General features: G+C 33.6%; 1 protein-coding gene across 4 annotated transcripts in view; it reads right to left on the bottom strand.

Moving 5' to 3' along the window:
• LOC133183092 (protein unc-13 homolog A-like) overlaps positions 1-17,709 on the bottom strand; it is a 107,947-nt gene that overhangs the window by 44,954 nt on the left and 45,284 nt on the right. For all 4 annotated transcript variants that reach the window (XM_061318038.1, XM_061318036.1, XM_061318037.1 and 1 more), the window contains exon 10: positions 13,937-14,111. In XM_061318038.1, coding sequence (XP_061174022.1) covers positions 13,937-14,111 — 175 coding nt within the window. The remainder of the gene's footprint in view (positions 1-13,936; positions 14,112-17,709) is intronic.

Genomic DNA, 17,709 nt, shown 5'->3' with positions numbered 1-17,709 from the left:
ACTTGTTTAATATGCCAGTTTCACCATTGTTCTCCAGAAATTATCCATACTGTTGGCTGGATGGATAGTACATACATTTTACAGTATGTGGTCAGTCACATACAGTAAGACTGTTCCAATTACCGGTAACATAGATAACCTCTACTTTTAACAACATACTTTAATTAGATATTTCACATCAGATGAAGTCACAGCTTCCCTCCCAATCTGATTTTTATGCCCCCGTATCGAAGATTTGCGGGTATATAGTTTTTGCCCTCTCCGTCCGTCTGTCTGTTTGTCAGTAAAAACTTTAACATTGCCCATAACTTTTGATTGGTTGGAGCTATGGCTTTCATATTTCACAAGTATATTCCTTGTGACAAGACCTTTCTTTGGGTACCATCATATTTGACCTTTTGAATTGGAGTTTGACCCAGTTTTGGAAAATTTTACCCAACATTAACCTTGGCCATAACTTTTAAACGGTTGATGCTAGGGCTTTCATATTTCACGTGTGTAATCCTCCTGACAAGATCTAACTTTAAATACCAACAACTTTGACCCTTTGACCTTGACCTAGGAGTTTGACCTACTTTTGAAAAACTTTAACCTTGGCCATAAGTTTTGAACGGTTGGTGCTAGGGCTACTTCACTTATTTAATCCTTTTGACAAGACCTTCCTTTGGATACCAACAACATTGACCCTTTGACCTTGACCCCAAAGTTTGACCTTCTTTTGAAAAACTTTAACATTGGACATATTTTTTGAACAGTTGGAGCTAGGGCTTTCATACTTCACATATATTATTTATATATTTCATGTGACAAGACCTTCCTTTGGATACCAGCAACTTTGACCCTTTGACCTTGAAGCTGACCTACTTTTGAAAAACTTTAAGCTTGGCCATAACTTTTGAACAATTGGTGCTAGGGCTTTCAACTTTCACATATTTAATCCTTTTGACAAGACCTTCCTTCGGATACCAACAACTCTGACCCTTTGACCTTGGAGTTTGACCTACTTTTAGAAAACTTTAACCTTGGCCATTAGTTTTGAATGGTTGGTGCTAGGGCTTTCCTACTTAACATGTAAATTCCTTGTGACAAGACATTCCTTTGGATACCAACAATTGTAATCCATTGACCTTGACCTTGGAGTTTGACCTACTTTTGAAAAACTTTAACCTTGGCCATAACTTTTGAACGATTGGTGCTATGGCTTTCATATTTCACATGTATATTTCTTGTGAGAAGGCCTTTCCTTGGGCACCATTAATTTTTACCATTTGGCCTTGATCTTGATGTTTGATTTACTTTCAAAAAACTTCTACCTTTTCCATATCTATTCAATGGTTGCTTCTAGGGCTTTCATATTTCACAGGTATATTTCTCAAGACAAGACCTTACATTGGGTGTCAACATATTGGATTTGCATTTGAGGAAGGTTAACCTTTGCTATAAGTTGCCATACAGGGGCATCAGTGTTTCACAAACACATCTTTTTTTTAATGGTCATGCAAGGACATAAATTAAATGACCCCGAACAGGCAACAAAATCTTAACATGACCTCTCTTATGATGAAAACATATTTTTTTAAAATCATATCTAGACATGATAATGCATTTCATATAAAGATAAATATAATAACCTGGACTTAACTTTTTACAAGAGCACAAAATTTCCATGAAACTTAATTGTTAGGGAAAGAAAAAATCATTACTCCTTTTGCAAACTCTATTAACACTAAGTACAGACAACAGGCATTGTTCATGATTATTTTAAGTGACTTTACCCACAGAAATCACCAATGATTATACTGAAATTTTATGATCAATTTGCTTTTCAAATATTTGGTGAAAAGTAAATTACACACAAGGGCACTGGAAGGTGGAGGATATCTTTAAACAAGAGGCCCATGGGCCACATCGCTCACCTGAGTAACTTTGGCCATGCTGTTCATTACCAGACTTCCCCCTTGTAATACCTATTGTGGCCCCGCCCTACCCCCGGGGGTCATGATTTGAACAATTTAGAATCTACACTACCCCAGGATGCTTCCACATAAGTTTCAGTTTTTCTGGTCCAGTGGTTCTTGAGAAGATTTTTCCTATATATTTCAATGTTTCCCTATTGTGGCCCCGCCCTACCCCCAGGGTCATGATTTGAACAATTTAGAATCTACACTATCCCAGGATGCTTCCACATAAGTTTCAGCTTTTTTGGCTCAGTGGTTCTTGAGAAGAAGATTTTTAAAGATTCTTCCTATATATTTCAATGTAAAACTTGTATTCCCTATTGTGGCCCCGCCCTATCCCCGGGGGTCATGATTTGAACAATTTAGAATCTACACTATCCCAGGATGCTTCCACATAAGTTTCAGTTTTTCTGGCTCAGTGGTTCTTGATAAGAAGATTTTTAAAGATTTTTCCTATATATTTCAATGTAAAACTTGGATTCCCTATTGTGGACCCGCCCTACCCCCGGGGGTCATGATTTGAACAATTTAAAATCTACACTACCCCAGGACGCTTCCACGTAAGTTTCGGCTTTTCTGGCTCTGTGGTTCTGGAGAAGAAGATTTTTAAAGATTTTTCCTATATATTTCAATGTAAAACTTGGATTCCCTATTGTGGACCCGCCCTACCCCCGGGGGTCATGATTTAAACAATTTAGAATCTACACTATCCCAGGATGCTTCCACATAAGTTTCAGCTTTTCTGGCCCAGTGGTTCTTGAGAAGAAGATTTTTAAAGATTTTTCCTATATATTTCAATGTAAAACTTGGATTCCCTATTGTGGCCCCACCCTACCCCCGGGGGTCATGATTTGAACAATTTAGAATCTACACTACCCCAGGATGCTTCCACATAAGTTTCAGCTTTTCTGGCCCAGTGGTTCTTGAGAAGAAGATTTTTAAAGATTTTTCCTATATATTTCTATATAAAACATTGATTCCACATTGTGGCCCCGCCCTACCCCCGGGGGTCATGATTTGAACAATTTAGAATCTACACTACCCCAGGATGCTTCCATATAAGTTTCAGCTTTACTGGCCCTGTGGTTCTTGAGAAGAAGATTTTTTAATGACCCCACCCTATTTTTGTCTTCTCTTGATTATCTCCCCTTGTGAGGGGACTTGGCCCTTCATTTTAACAATTTATATTTCCCTTCACTCAAGGATGCTTTGTACCAAGTTTGGTCAAAATTGGCCCAGTGGTTCTTGAGAAGAAGTCAAAAATGTGAAAAGTTTACAGACGGACGGACAGACAGACAGACAGACGGACGGACGGACGACGGACAAAATGTGATCAGAAAAGCTCACTTGAGCCTTCGGCTCAGGTGAGCTAAAAATGAAATTTAAAAACTGACCTGCTTTTCAATTCTGCATAAAAAAATTAAACAAGTTTGAAACAATCATATCGTTTTTCTGTGGCAGCCATGTTTGAGGACAGCTGGGGTCATCCCTGTGTTTAGCTTTTATAGTTTTCTTCATTCAAGAAAATATTGATTGGTGAAAGTACATGATCAGGAAGTTCATCAATTTCATATTTAGAGCTCCAACTGACTCAAACCAAGTTTGACTAAAAGTGGCCAAATTAGTTTTGGATAAATCTGGAAAGTCTACTATTGCAAGCAATAGCATATTTATCATCTTGAACTTTCTTAAAAATGTTTCCATGGCAATGGTGGTCATTTTGAATGTTGCATGCACAGCTACACTTGGTGATAATAATTAATTTCATTTCAGTGCAGTTTCATTAAAATTATTCAAGTCCTCTGCAATAATTCCTGCATTCATGTAAAATTACATGTACTAGGAACATTATAACAATATCCCCTGACTTTGTTTGAGGTGACATATAACTAGAAACTTTGCTATTACAAGCAATATATAGTGTATCCCTTCATTCATGGTGACATAGAAACTTTGCTATTGAAAGCAATACAAGCCACCAGAGTCATGGTGACATAACTAGAAACTTTGCTATTGTAAGCAATAGTTAGGGGTGAAACGATACGCCTCCTTCACGGTACGATACGTACCATATAATTTTGTCTCGGTACGGTTATTTTTGATACGATACATTTTGATAAAAACAAACAAATTCAATGTAGTTTTATGTTTCCTTTACTAAATCTAGTCACTTAATTTACGTGCAAATTGACTAGAAGTTATTGATTAGAAAGATTTGACTGTTAAAGATTATTTTACAAACTATCAGTCCCCACAAATTTACGTTTTAAATACTTATTTATGCCCAGTAACATGTTTTTACCTATGCTTAACCTGTCTGAATAATGATCCCGACCGAAAATGAACCGAACCAAAAATAGAGATTTTGGACCATGTATCAAACCGAGAAAAAATACCGCGGTGAATCGATACCGCGGTGAACCGTTTCACTCCTAGCAATAGTGCATGTCATCCCAACCTGACCTTCCTCCTTTTTTACTGCACAAATGCCATGCATCTGCGAGAACTCCTGCTAACAAATTTAGTGAAACAACATGACGTCCCCTTGACTACATTCAGGGTGACATAATTATGATGCTAGACTTATAATCACATAGATATATTTTTTCAATGACAAACCTCAATTTGTCCAGGCAAGACCTAATTATATCATCTTGGAGCACTGCATTATGACAAGTTAAACTATTTAAGTATACATTCTGTATACTTACTTCAACAAAATGTGGGGGGAAAATCAAAGCTTTTTTTGTTGCATGAAGCTGTGTCTGTTTGCTGAAATATGTTGACACAATGGCAGAAACATATGTAAATGGTTGCATATTCATTAAAAACAATTGATCTTACAGAAGACCAAGGAATGTGAATCTCTTAAATTAGTTCTGACCATTGATAATCAATTGACACAAACTGCAGTACCACAGGGAATTAACATTAACTTCAGATTGGAATGCTTGAACAATTGAGCAACGCACATTCTGTAGAAAGGACATGAACTGTCAAATATATTGTTACTTCAATTTAAAAACATGTTTGATTTGAAATTTTTTTAAAAGAAAAATTATGCTATGAAAACAAGCTTCAAGAAAATTACAGGCAAACAGAATTAACTTTCAAGATCATTAAGAATTTTTACTCCATCTAAATTAAGTTTCTTTGAAAAGTTTGTCAGTATAAAGCATGAAGTTTAATTTTCAATTTGATTCATAATCAACCAGTTATATATTAGGACAACATATTAGAAGCAAGTCTTAAAATAAAAAAATTATGATGGACCTTAAAATATTCCAAAACCATGACTGCTTCAAGAAAAGGATACATGCATAAGGCACTTCATACATCCACACAAGGAAATTCCTAATAAAAACTCTAAAACATTGCGTAGAACTCAACTATTCCATAAAAGCTCCAAAGCACAATTATTAATTCCTCTTGACAATAAAGTGCAGTAATTCCATAACCACCAGTTAATCACTTAAACAGCTTGAAAAATGGATAACTAGCTGCGGAAAATAAAACAGGACACCTATGAACAAAAACAGGAGAGATTGCAACAACTTCAGCTGCGAATATCACAGCATCAATAAAAACAGCGAGTAAGTGCTCTCTGTCACTCTGTGTTACGCAGCTGTCACAATGCTGGCTACATATATCTTCTCCTTTCTGTAGTCGCCCTTAGTATCATCTGCATCTCCCTTACTCTCTTCAATCCCTGTATAGCTGTTCTCTATACATATATACACATTAAAACTTTGTTTACCTATATTCAAAATCAACATTAATCATTATTTTTCCAGATATAGATCTATTCGTAATTTATGTCTTTACTATCCATTTAATACAGTGGATCAATTTTGCTTTTCAGTCTGCCTGCTGCATGGATTAAATTGTCGATAAAATTTTAAGGGAAAAACTTGTATTTATTATTGAATGTATTGTCTGAATTTCATTTCCCTGTCCAAAAATATTAACATATTATCAAAAGCCCATGAATGATTTAAGTTTTGTGCTTTGTTAATCTTCACTTAAAGGGACATATTTGGGAAACTCACAAAGGATAAACCAAGGATGATACAATTTCCATTTCTGATGATATAATCCATTTGAAATTTAATATGATACATTCTTTCAGTGCTTTGTCTTGGAGTTTCACTGTCAACATGACAATGTGTCCATGAAAAAAACCTTTGGTTCTGCTGCATGCAATATCATGTAAAAATATTAGTCATCCATTGGTCATTTTTAATGTGAATAATAACAAGATGGGTTTGTGAAACATGAAACACTGATGTCCCCCCCCCCCCCATATGGCAGCTCAAGGTCAAGGTAAAAGGTTTTCAAATATTTGTCAAACTCTAAGTTTATGAGTTCAAAAATATTGGTGTCCAAAGAAAGGTCTTGTCACAATGAATACACATGTGAAATCCCAAACAGCAACCATTAAGAAAATATATGGCCAAGGTTTAAGTTTTCAAAAGTAAGTCATACTCCAAGATCAAGGTCATGAGGTCAAAAATCAAAGGAAAGGTCCTGTACAAGGAATGAATAAGAGAAATATGAAAGCCCTAGCACCAACCATTCAAAAGTTATGACTAAGGTTAAAGCTTTTCAAAAGTAGGTCAAACTCCAAGGTCAAGGTCATGAAGTCAAAAATGTTGGTACCCAAATGAAGGTCTTAGTCATGTGGAATATACATGTGAAATATATAAAAGCCCAGCTAGCATCAACTGTTCAAAAGTTATGGCCAAGGTTAAAGTTTTTCAAAGAAGTTCACACTTCAGAGACAATTTGTCAAAAGGTAAAAAAAAATGTTGGTACCCAAAGCATGGAAGACATGTGAAAAATATAAGCCCTAGCACCAACTGTTCCAAAGTTATGGCCAAGATAGGTTAAAGTTTGGTAAAATTTTGCAAAATTAGGTCAAACTCCAAAGTCAAGAGGTCAAATATGCTGGTATCCAAAGAAAGGTCTTGTCACAAGGAATGCAAGTGTGAAATATAAAAACACTCACACCAGCCATTCAAAAGTTATGGGCAAGGTTTAAGTTTTTGCAGACAGACAGATGGATGGACAGAGCAAAACATATGCCCCCAAATCTTTATGGGGGCATAAAAATTGTCTGAGTAGGATTTTTTTTTAAATTTTGCATCTTCTTTTCAATTTGTATACTATTAAAACATTTTTTTTTTGTTTTTGCATCAGGATCTGGTAATTCATCAGAATCTGAATCTTTCATGCAAACTCTTAAACCTATTATAGGAACACTGTCTATACCCCGAACCTTCCTAAAAGAGGGGCTTGAATTTAGAAGTGATTTTAATTCTTTAGATTTATTAAATATATATTTTATGTATTATTTTTTGGACACAAGAAAATTGCCTGTTATAAGTGTCGACCTTCAATCAATTCCATCTCAACAACCTAAAACAAGAAGTCTAAAACAGCCAACCACACATCCCATCAGAAGTGATCACACTTCAAAGGCAGCAGGATAGCTAATCAATTTAAGTTTTTAATAATTGCTGAGCTTGTTATTTTCTACTTCTACTTGTCCAGGCTGGGCTTACGGAATGGAATAGAACAATCATGACAAATAAGATGGTCTTGATCCCACAGCTGGAGGGTAATTTTTCTTGTGTGACACCTAAATCCATCAGTCATATCTCATTGACAAAATCCTATCACACATTTCAAAATTTGTTTTTATAACATGAGGTTTGCAAATAAATGGAATAACACTTGCAAAAGCATTATGAAATTTTTAGTTGATTTTATTCCAAGAACCCAATATCACAAATATTGAATATGTGGTATTCAAAACATTAATATCTTTTAGCCTCCATATTCTTGATGTTTGATTATTATCTTTTGTCAAATAACATTCAATATTTTTTTGGATTTATTTTCCAGACTCTGGTCTTAAATTAAATTTACTGCAGCCTTTGGCCTTGACCTTTAAATATTTGACCCTTAATTAAGTCAGAAGTCTTCTTCCAATGTATATATTGCTAGGAAGTAGAAGCAGCAAGAGAAAAAAAATATTCTTTCATAACTATATTTTACGTGTGTTATTTAATTTCCACATCGTTGCTAAATTCTGACATTGCCCTTGACCTCTTTTAATTGTGCCTATAACAGTGTTGACACCTATGGCTGTCTTTGACAATTGACTTGTTGATTCTGAAATCAATATGATTCTTCTTCTGATCTCATAGCTTCAATACAGCAAAAATAAAATTAAAAGGTATTAAGAGCCCTCTATACACTGCACACGTGAGAGTTCTAATTTTTTGTACTTTTATGCAGATAGAGTGATCTGCCCTTTGATCAAGAATAAAATAAATTGAAATGTACAGTTTATTACTTAATGTGTGATCAAATCAAGCATTCATAACACTTTAATGGCCAAGATGAATAGATAGAACACTTCATTTGCAGGTATTTTGCCAACTTAAGTAAACAACAGTGATTTATGTTTATCAATACTTCATTGTCTTTAAACATTTTTCCTGGGGGTAAATGCATGGCACTCTTTGTTGAAAATGAGATAGATAAGCTCAATTCTTACACCTTTACTCACAATAATTTTCTCAATGTCCAAAAAATAGTTTCCTCTAGTGTATTAAGGGTCCTTAAGAGGAAGATTTTAGTTTTAACCTACCTAAAAGTAGCACAAGCATAACTACTTAAAGATCTGATTTATACATGCCTACAATTTTATTTCTATGTCATTAAAATTGCGACCATTAAAAATTGTAGTTTGATCCCCATTATCCTTCACAGAAAAAAATTAATAAGTAACTTAATAGAAGTAAACATGATACATTTGTGCAACACGTGGACTACAATGACTGAAACATCTGAAAATTGATCTTGGCATTATGATCTTGTCTTTGCATAATACTTTGACCTTGACACTATCTTGACCAAGTATATAGTTTTTATCTCTGTAGCTCAAGTCTGTGACCAGATTTAAAGCCTTGGACAGTAAGACAGATAAAATATGTTATTAACCCTACAGAAAAATGACACATTTCCCTTGGGCTTTGCCCTCAGGCAATATAATTTTCTTAGGTGAATAAATCTTTATATATCTCTATAACTCTAATTCAACAAATGTATAATATTCCCCATCTTTAACCATTGCATGGTCAAACACATATTCGAAATCTACGTGTAATTTTTGAAATCAACCAATTCAGACATTTCAGATGAATCATTCACTATTTTTCTCATTCCAACTGCCCTGAAATTAACCCCTTTATTAATTTCTCCTAAATTGATAACTGCTACACATTATGTACCATTACATTTCATAATAAATCTCATTTTTAATCAAAATCTATATTTGATAAGAGTGACATTTGAATGCAACATATGGAGGGTCTATTGTCCCTGTGATTCAATGACTCATTCTCTCAATACACAAAATCTCAATACAGCTGTTACATGCTTTACATTTAATATTTTATGATACATGGAAGCATTCAAACAAATGTTAAAAAGACAAAAATTTCAAGGTATATCTTTTTTTAACAAAAGAAAAAATGAAACTTCACCTTCTTGCTAATACACTTGTATGACTTGTCATGATGAAAATCATTTGAATAACACAAATTTTAACCCCCCCCCCTTTATTTTTGACTTAGGAAGAAAGTCAGGTATTATATATTTAACTGAAGAACAATCAAAAGACAATTAATGATTTAAAATACTTAAGTATCAGTTAATTATCACTGACCACATCCTCATAACCTTCTCAAAATAGTCTTTACTTCATACACTACTAGAGGATTTACAAGACTTGCTGAAGCTCCTATAAATTATACAAATTCGGCTCTTTTATACCATGATTCTTATGGGGGAAAAAAATGCATGAATCATGAGAAAATATTGTTTTTGAAGAAGAAAAAAAAACACTATATGATACAATGCAATGCCAAAAAAAAAAAAAAAATCTTCAGAGAGCCAATTAAATTTAAATACAGAAAGGATTTTTTTTCATTTTTTATGTTGAAACTTGAGCAGGTTTAATAAGAATCAATATGAGAAAAAGGGAACTCATCAATTTTCAATCACAATCAACCAGTTAAATATTAATTTCTGTCTGTCTGCAAAATAAATATCAATTTCAGTCTGTCCTAACTTCATAACTGTCGCCTTGATAAACATATTGCAGTTATCAATACTTGAAGTGATGGGTTCTGAAGTGCACCTTAATGGCTAGGGAACCTGCATGATCTGTTTACCAGTATATATAAACAAATGGGTGTGCACAGAGAATCACAATATGAACAGTAGCTACATGTCGTACTTGAATTTTTTTTAATGCACATAATGCATGGTTGTCAAATTAAAGAATATTATAATTCAAAAGAAATTGAACAACCATGAGAGCAGGAAAGAATCCATTCATTCAAGATAAAGAGACCTTTACAACAGGGGTGCAAGTTTTGTCAATGATTATCTGCATTCACCAAAGAGAGAAGCCCAATAGTAACTTTAGGGGTAATGTGATTACCATTGCCTGACGCACAGTGGGCTACCAATTTTAGAGTTCAAGCAAGCAAAAATAAAAAGATGTGTTAGCCAACCAGGCTAAAGTAAATCCAAAATGAAAGTATAACTGCATTAGTCATTGCACAAGTGTCAATATTTAATCGACCAATTTATGATTTAATTGCCAAGTCAAGATCTTCAATCTGTTTTAACATAATACGCATATTGTACATTGATATAGCAATAGTCTTTTCTGAGTGACAAATTGATTAGTACTATTTCCTGCAGTCCTTTTTTGACTATTCATAATTCAACATTTTGTCTAGGACAAATGTTCTTTAAAATTATCATTGCTTGAATAAAGACAGATAATAATAAAAGATGAATATAACCATTGTGTGCATATACTGCCAATAGTCCATGGGCTGTTAACTTTGTTACTGTTACTACATGTAGCTCCCAGCTAGTAGCTACTTTTTTGAACTGCTCACCCCCATGCCTTAAGAAAGTCAGCACATCCTACTTTTCACAGACTAACTATTTAATGTCTGCTAAAGATATTTTCATTTCCATTTACTCATTGAGGTGCAAGAGCCCAAAGGAACCCAAAAGGACACAAGTTTAATCTGCCTTGTAAAGACAACCAGTTTTCCTTTACTCCTGGGTTTAAGCCTATAATTACTTCCTTATAAGACAGCACATGACATTTGAAGAAGATTTTGTTCTCTGCATGCAACCAAAATATTCCTCTATCTGTTTTGCATTATCACTCTTTCAGAATTAATAAGATCAATGTTCAAGTTGCATAAATGTCACTGACCATATTATATTCAAATGAGAGATTTTTCAGAAAAGACAAAAGACAAGAATGGCAGTCCTATCCAATTTTCAGCAGCTTTCAGTCTAATTAACTTGATCTCTTAAATCACTTTGTGCAAATTTTTCCATGGATAGCTTTATTCGATTCACTCCAATTTCCCAGCAATGTTTAATCTCATTTTGCCTTATATATCAAAGAGACCATTTTTCACAGAGATTCAGGAAGTAATTGTCCTGAAATAACATTCAAAGAGAGCCAAAAAATTTAGGACTTTTCAGAGTTATCTCTCTTATAAAAGGCCCTTAATGACAAGGTTTCAATATAACAATCTGATTAAAATCAGATCTTTGATTTGCTCCAAAATTTTGATAGTTGCTTTGTGTAGTGACTATTAGAATTTCGGAGCGAATCAAAAATCTAATTTTAATCAGATTGCACTCATAAAGAACTTTGATTTAAGGAAATCTCTGCAATATTAGGAAGTTCTATTTTCCCCATCCCTCATATCATAACTCTATCTTAGGGATACATTTAAAAAGAATTGCTTTATTGAAATGGAACAAAAAATTCACAGTCTCTTGGGACTTCCTTATTTAAGCAAGTTTTACTGTATATCCATATATTTCAAATACAGAGGCTTTTCAGTATTTTTTTCCTCTTTTTTTTTTTAAAAAAACTAAAACATGACCGCTTAATGAAGCATTAATCTTAATCTTCCAAATCCTTCAGATCCTTAATCTCTGTCCTCTAATCTAAATGTGGATCCTATGTCATCCTTACTGACACAAACACACCTTCTTCCGAAGAAACCAATGGACCATCTCAAATTCTAGTGTGATCTCCATGTTTTGTCTTCAAATTTACGATGAAATAACTGAAAGTCTGCCACTCATGCATACATAATACCATTGAAGATCAATACCCCTGATATTTAAGTCTAGATTCAATGACACTTGCAAGTTTCATAGATGTAACTAAACATAGACATCACTCCTTTCAGAGAGGTTCCATTCACATGAACTCTCATTTTAGAAGTAACTGCTTTACCTTCTTTCTAAGGTTTAATAAGGCATAATTTCTTAAAAGTTGATGCTCTTCTAAGTTGCTTATGTAGTAGTTGGCATTTTGTGGTTTTTTGGAAAAGAAATGTTTCAATCCATGATCCATATTGCATATATAACAAAGAAATCTTTGAAACACCCAGTAATTTACTGTGGTCTTTATTTTGATTTAATACCATCTTAAAACGGATTTTTCTTTCGAAACTGTCTATACTTATACTTTTCATTGCCTTTGTCAAACACCAATTTCTTATACTGATCTGCAAAAAGTCTGCAATTAATTCTTGTTCTTTACTTAAAGACATAAACTTGATAAGAAAGTAAATACCATCCCTCCATCCTCATTTCACTGACAGAGTCCCTTCAAAAACAGGGTTATAACACACAGTACTTACCTTAACTCAAGTATCTAGCTCCATCTTTTTTCATTACATTCCATGGTACTTGTATTCAGAAAAATGAACTATCCTTTTATAAATTGAAATATTAATAATGCATACTGGGAAATTTTTGCTCCTGCTTTATTTTCAACCTCATCCTTAATAAGTGAATTTTAAAATGGAAATATTCAACAAGGGCAATGCTGTCAATGTGACAGTACTGGTATTTCTCAAATAAATTATTTTTTAAAAAAATTTCTATTCTGAAAACTGTAGGAGGTGACACTCCTACAATAATAACATACCCTATGAGCATATTTTGCATCAAAATGACTAAGTTCAACCACTGGTATTTTCTCATAAATAGTTGAAAATAAATATCCGATTACCATGTACATCTCTGATACTGTATGTGTACTTAAAATATTAAAAATGGCCGGCTTCATATTTTAGCGGGCTTCACATTTTAGCGACTTTGGCGTGGACAACGATGCGCTAATTTATGATTACCATTAATAAATCATTTATAAATACAATATATGGTGCGTTTGTGTGTAGCGCTAATTCATGAATACGCTAACAACTCAATACCCAGTGATTTCACTAAATTTTGAATACGCCAATTTATGTACACGTACAGTATTTGTACAATCTGCAAAGTATACCTTTCTATCTTGAAAACTGTAGGAGGAATATTCCGGACTAATGATGTACTCAATAAACAATTCTGCATAAAAATCAACAGCTGGTATTTTTGTAATATTTTGAAAATTTTACTAGGAGGAGTTATTTGGACAAATAATGTACCTTTATAGCAACTGACTAAGTTCAACAACTGGGAATTTTCTCATAAATTATCAAAAATCAAAATTCAAGTATTAAGCACATATCTGATATTATGTACAAATTTGACTGGCAAAATACAGTGTATAAACATATATTGAAAACTGTGAGAGGAGTTTTCTGAACAAATATGCGCTGTACCCTTTTGGCAGTCACCTGCCCATCTGTCTCCTAATTTTCATCATTTCAACAATCAGCTTTTTCCCAATGGAAAACCCAGTTAATAAAATGTATTGAAGTCTAGAATAGTTAATTACTTTGCATTAATTTAAAAATGCAAAATTACTTCTAAATTCATTTACATTTGGATGAAATTAAACTGCATGGGGATAAACTTAGTTTCCCAGTATACAGTGCCATAAATCAACACAGGATTACCTTATTAAGCTCGGTGTTAATTCTCTTGACAGCTTGGCTCCACCTGATCTTGGCGGGGGACTCCTGCATCTCATGGTAAGGGGTGTATTTGTACTGGTAATCCAGGGGACCATCACTTCTTTCCTGCTCACTTTGTCGACTCAGGCCACTTAGGCTTGTCTGGCTATTAATTGGACTGAAAAAGCAATCATTATACATACGTTAATACAATAATGTTAACGAGAAAATGAACAGTTATTGAAAGTAATGAGTTAAGTTCTCAGGAAAGTTTAATTCACAAGCATGCAAGAGTAATTGCTTTGAGTCTGGACTTGGATGTTATTTAAAGCAGATTTAAAGAGGTACATGTAATACCATGAAATGATATACTTAACAGTGGCCACATTTGCATTGTGGGTGCATGGCAAAATCGCAGCAGATGCTGTGTTTACACTAGCTATCAATAATGACCAAATATAACTAAAGTGTTCAAAAGAATGTGTGCGTCGCAACATTAAAGACATACATAAAGCTAACGGGTGGTCACATTTGTTAAAGATGCATACTGGCATTATAGTCCAAACAGCACAGATTTACCTCTCAAAGTCAAATAATAATGTGTATATATAATGGCATTATGCTGTATTTTGAAAAGTGGGTCAAAGGTCAAGTTCAAAGGTCACCAAGTCAGTAACCTTGGTATTTAGCCATTGTTCTAAGCAATACATGAACCAAATATCAAATCCCTACCTTTAACTGTTATCAAGAAAGAAGGTCGGACAGACAGACAGATGATGCCTGGCACAATGATTTATAGAATTGTGTGGATTTTTGTATAATGGATCTTCAAACATGTCAAGAGAGTTTCTAAGATTGGTCTTTTTTGGTATGGATCTTCATACCAGTGAGAGATACAGATTTAAAATAAACTTAATAAGCAATGAACAACAGCTAATCATATACAATGGGTATGTTTACTTAGAGACATTTCAATACATCTCCATGAAATATATTCATGAATGCATGGGTCCCTAATGTGTTAAAAATTGAATGAATAATTGCTTTGACTCGAGTCTAAATCTATGTTTATTGTCCATCTGCATGTTTAAGAATGCAGGCTTCTTGCCAAAGTCTAACTGTTCCCCTTGTTATAGCTATTTATAACTGTGACTTTATTACCATGAATTGTTTGTCCAACATCAACTGTTGCACAATGGATCTTATAGGCGAGTTATAGCTGAGTTGAAAACAAAAAAGTTTGTAGGAATAACAATGGATTCTTCATACATAAACAGTGCATCCTGAAATCTAAGTTGTAATTTTTCATATTTTTGAAAAATTTTATGAGTGAAATTACATTACAATTACAATTACAATTACATTACATTACAATCACATTTGGCATTATTTCTCAGTTGCTATGACCACCATCTGTATTGTATGAGAATATTACTGCTGTTTTATTTGTATATCTTACACTAAGCAATCCCTTATGACCCCCCCCCCCCATTACTGTGGCTAAATTAATTTTCATCTGGTACAAATTTTGCAGTGTTTTGGCAAAAATTACAATTTTGATAACATGTAATGTACATTTGTAGACAGCTTCCTTGTTCTATTCTATAATTAGTACTTTTAAGATTTTTGTTCATGGGTACATCAAGCTTTAAGATGATGAACTTAGGTACTAGATCAAAAGATCTATATTTTAAAAAAAAAACAGTTCAAATAGTTAGTGTAAAGGGGAGATAAAGAATGAAGAGCCCCAAAAGTTTTTGTTGTCTGACATTGATTGATTGATTGTATGTTGCTTTACGTCCCATTAGAGAATTTTTCACTCATATAGAGATGTCACCATATACCGGTGAAGGGCTTCAAATATAGACCTTTACTCAGCACTCAGGGCCAACGAGCAGTGAGGGTTCTTTATTGTGCCAGGGCCTACTCTGACACGTGGCCTCGGTTTTTAAAGTCTCATCCAAATGACCTGCAACTTTCACTTCAAAGTGCCGAGTGCTTGGTGAAGGAACAGTTGCTACCTATTTTTTATCGACTTAGGTCAGTCAAGGCCATGATTCAAATATAGAACCTTCCGATCACGGAGCGAGCGCTCTACCGACTCAGCTACCGTGACGGTTTTGTCCGACATTGATAGCTACACAAAAAGTACATATTGTACATGAAACTTTATGCTATTTGTATTTTAAATTTTTCTTTCTATGAATAAATTAAAGAAATATATGTTAGTAAAAGTGTAAGAAATACTATTATTTGAAGGCATGTATATAATATTTGGTAAATATGTCCCTGTTACTGAATAATCAAAGGACTATATTCTGCAATGACCAATACCAGCCCCCTAAATTAAACTTTGATGAAGAAATATATAATTGTGTTTTAAACAGGAGGGAAATCTGCACACTTTAAAGCATTGTCCATTTTCATCAGCAATAACACCACATGTTAAATATGAAGTCAGGAAGATGACTTAAATTCAAAATTATGATCATGATTTTGGTAGGGAAAAAAGTGTTTTTATGTTGATATTTTGATTAAAAGTCATCAAGCGCAGGTCTGCTCCACTCAATCTTTTGATATAATACGTAGAATTATAACATCAATGAAATATTTGAATATTATTCTGGGGCAGTTTTGCACTCTATAAAATCTATAGGTCAAAATTGAACAAATTTTGTTTATTTTGTCCTTTTTCTTGAAAATATCAGAAAATCCAAATAGTTTGTGACATCACCAAAACTCAAATTGCCAATAAGCTACTTCCAAACCGAAGTATTTTATGTTAATTTGGATTTTTCATACAATATATACAATTGTGTACATTTTTTTTTATTATGGAGATTTTCAAATGTGGCTTTTATAGGGGGCAAAAATATGCTTTTACTGTATATAGTTCCTTCAATCCACATTTCATCTCATTTAGTTTTGAGGGACAAAGGAGGGGGATCTTGATGAAAACTATGTGAATTTATTTTTTTCAGACACTGAACTTTTGATCTTGTTCCTTACTATATGTACAAATATAGTGTGATTCTATGATTTTCTTTTAAATTCAGAATGAGCAAACTGACTATCATCTGTATTAATCCTTTGATAGGGTGATTTCATTCTTTTACACACATTCATAAATGAAATATGTCAACTATTTTGAAATCTTACTTGTAAAGACAATTGGAAGACAGTTTTAAGACTTAAATTTCACAAAAAAACCATTCCTTAACATAAAAACAAGTCTGGAAACTTACTATGATAGAATCTCTAAACACTTCAAAATGCATTCCATAGTTATATAAGCTTATTCTCACATATACCAATCCCTGCAGTGTAAATTTGACAGAAATTCCATAATACGGCCTTTAACTTCTCACATGATCCATGTTTTCATTTGAACAGGGTAAGAAAAAAAAATTTATTTAAAACTTTTAAAGTACACACAATCGAGAAGGCTGTGTATTTGTCTATGTCACACAATTCAAAACCGAGAGGTCAATCATCCATTACCTAGCAGTTGGAAAGAACTAGTTAGAAATAATATCTTCTCATGAAGTCACGGAAACTCAGCATAAATTCTCCTACAGTGCAACAGGCTGTTTTTCTGGGACTAAAGCAAGACCAAATTTGAACTCATATCTAATGCTGTACTCTTATGACTTGTGGCACTTTAAAGACTAAGATAATTACCTCGTTTTCCATGCCAGAGTAGCTTATTTAATGACTTTCTGATCCGTCAATATGTAATTTCATTTTTCATTCATATGAGGAAATGAAGACGCGGG

Source organism: Saccostrea echinata, unplaced genomic scaffold, assembly GCF_033153115.1.
Source record: "Saccostrea echinata isolate AGI-Se365-2 ecotype Australia unplaced genomic scaffold, CSIRO_AGI_Sech_v1 ptg000009l, whole genome shotgun sequence".
NCBI lineage: Eukaryota > Metazoa > Mollusca > Bivalvia > Ostreida > Ostreidae > Saccostrea > Saccostrea echinata.
Note: the sequence above shows the minus strand (reverse complement) of the source record. Positions and strands in the feature narration are given on the sequence as shown.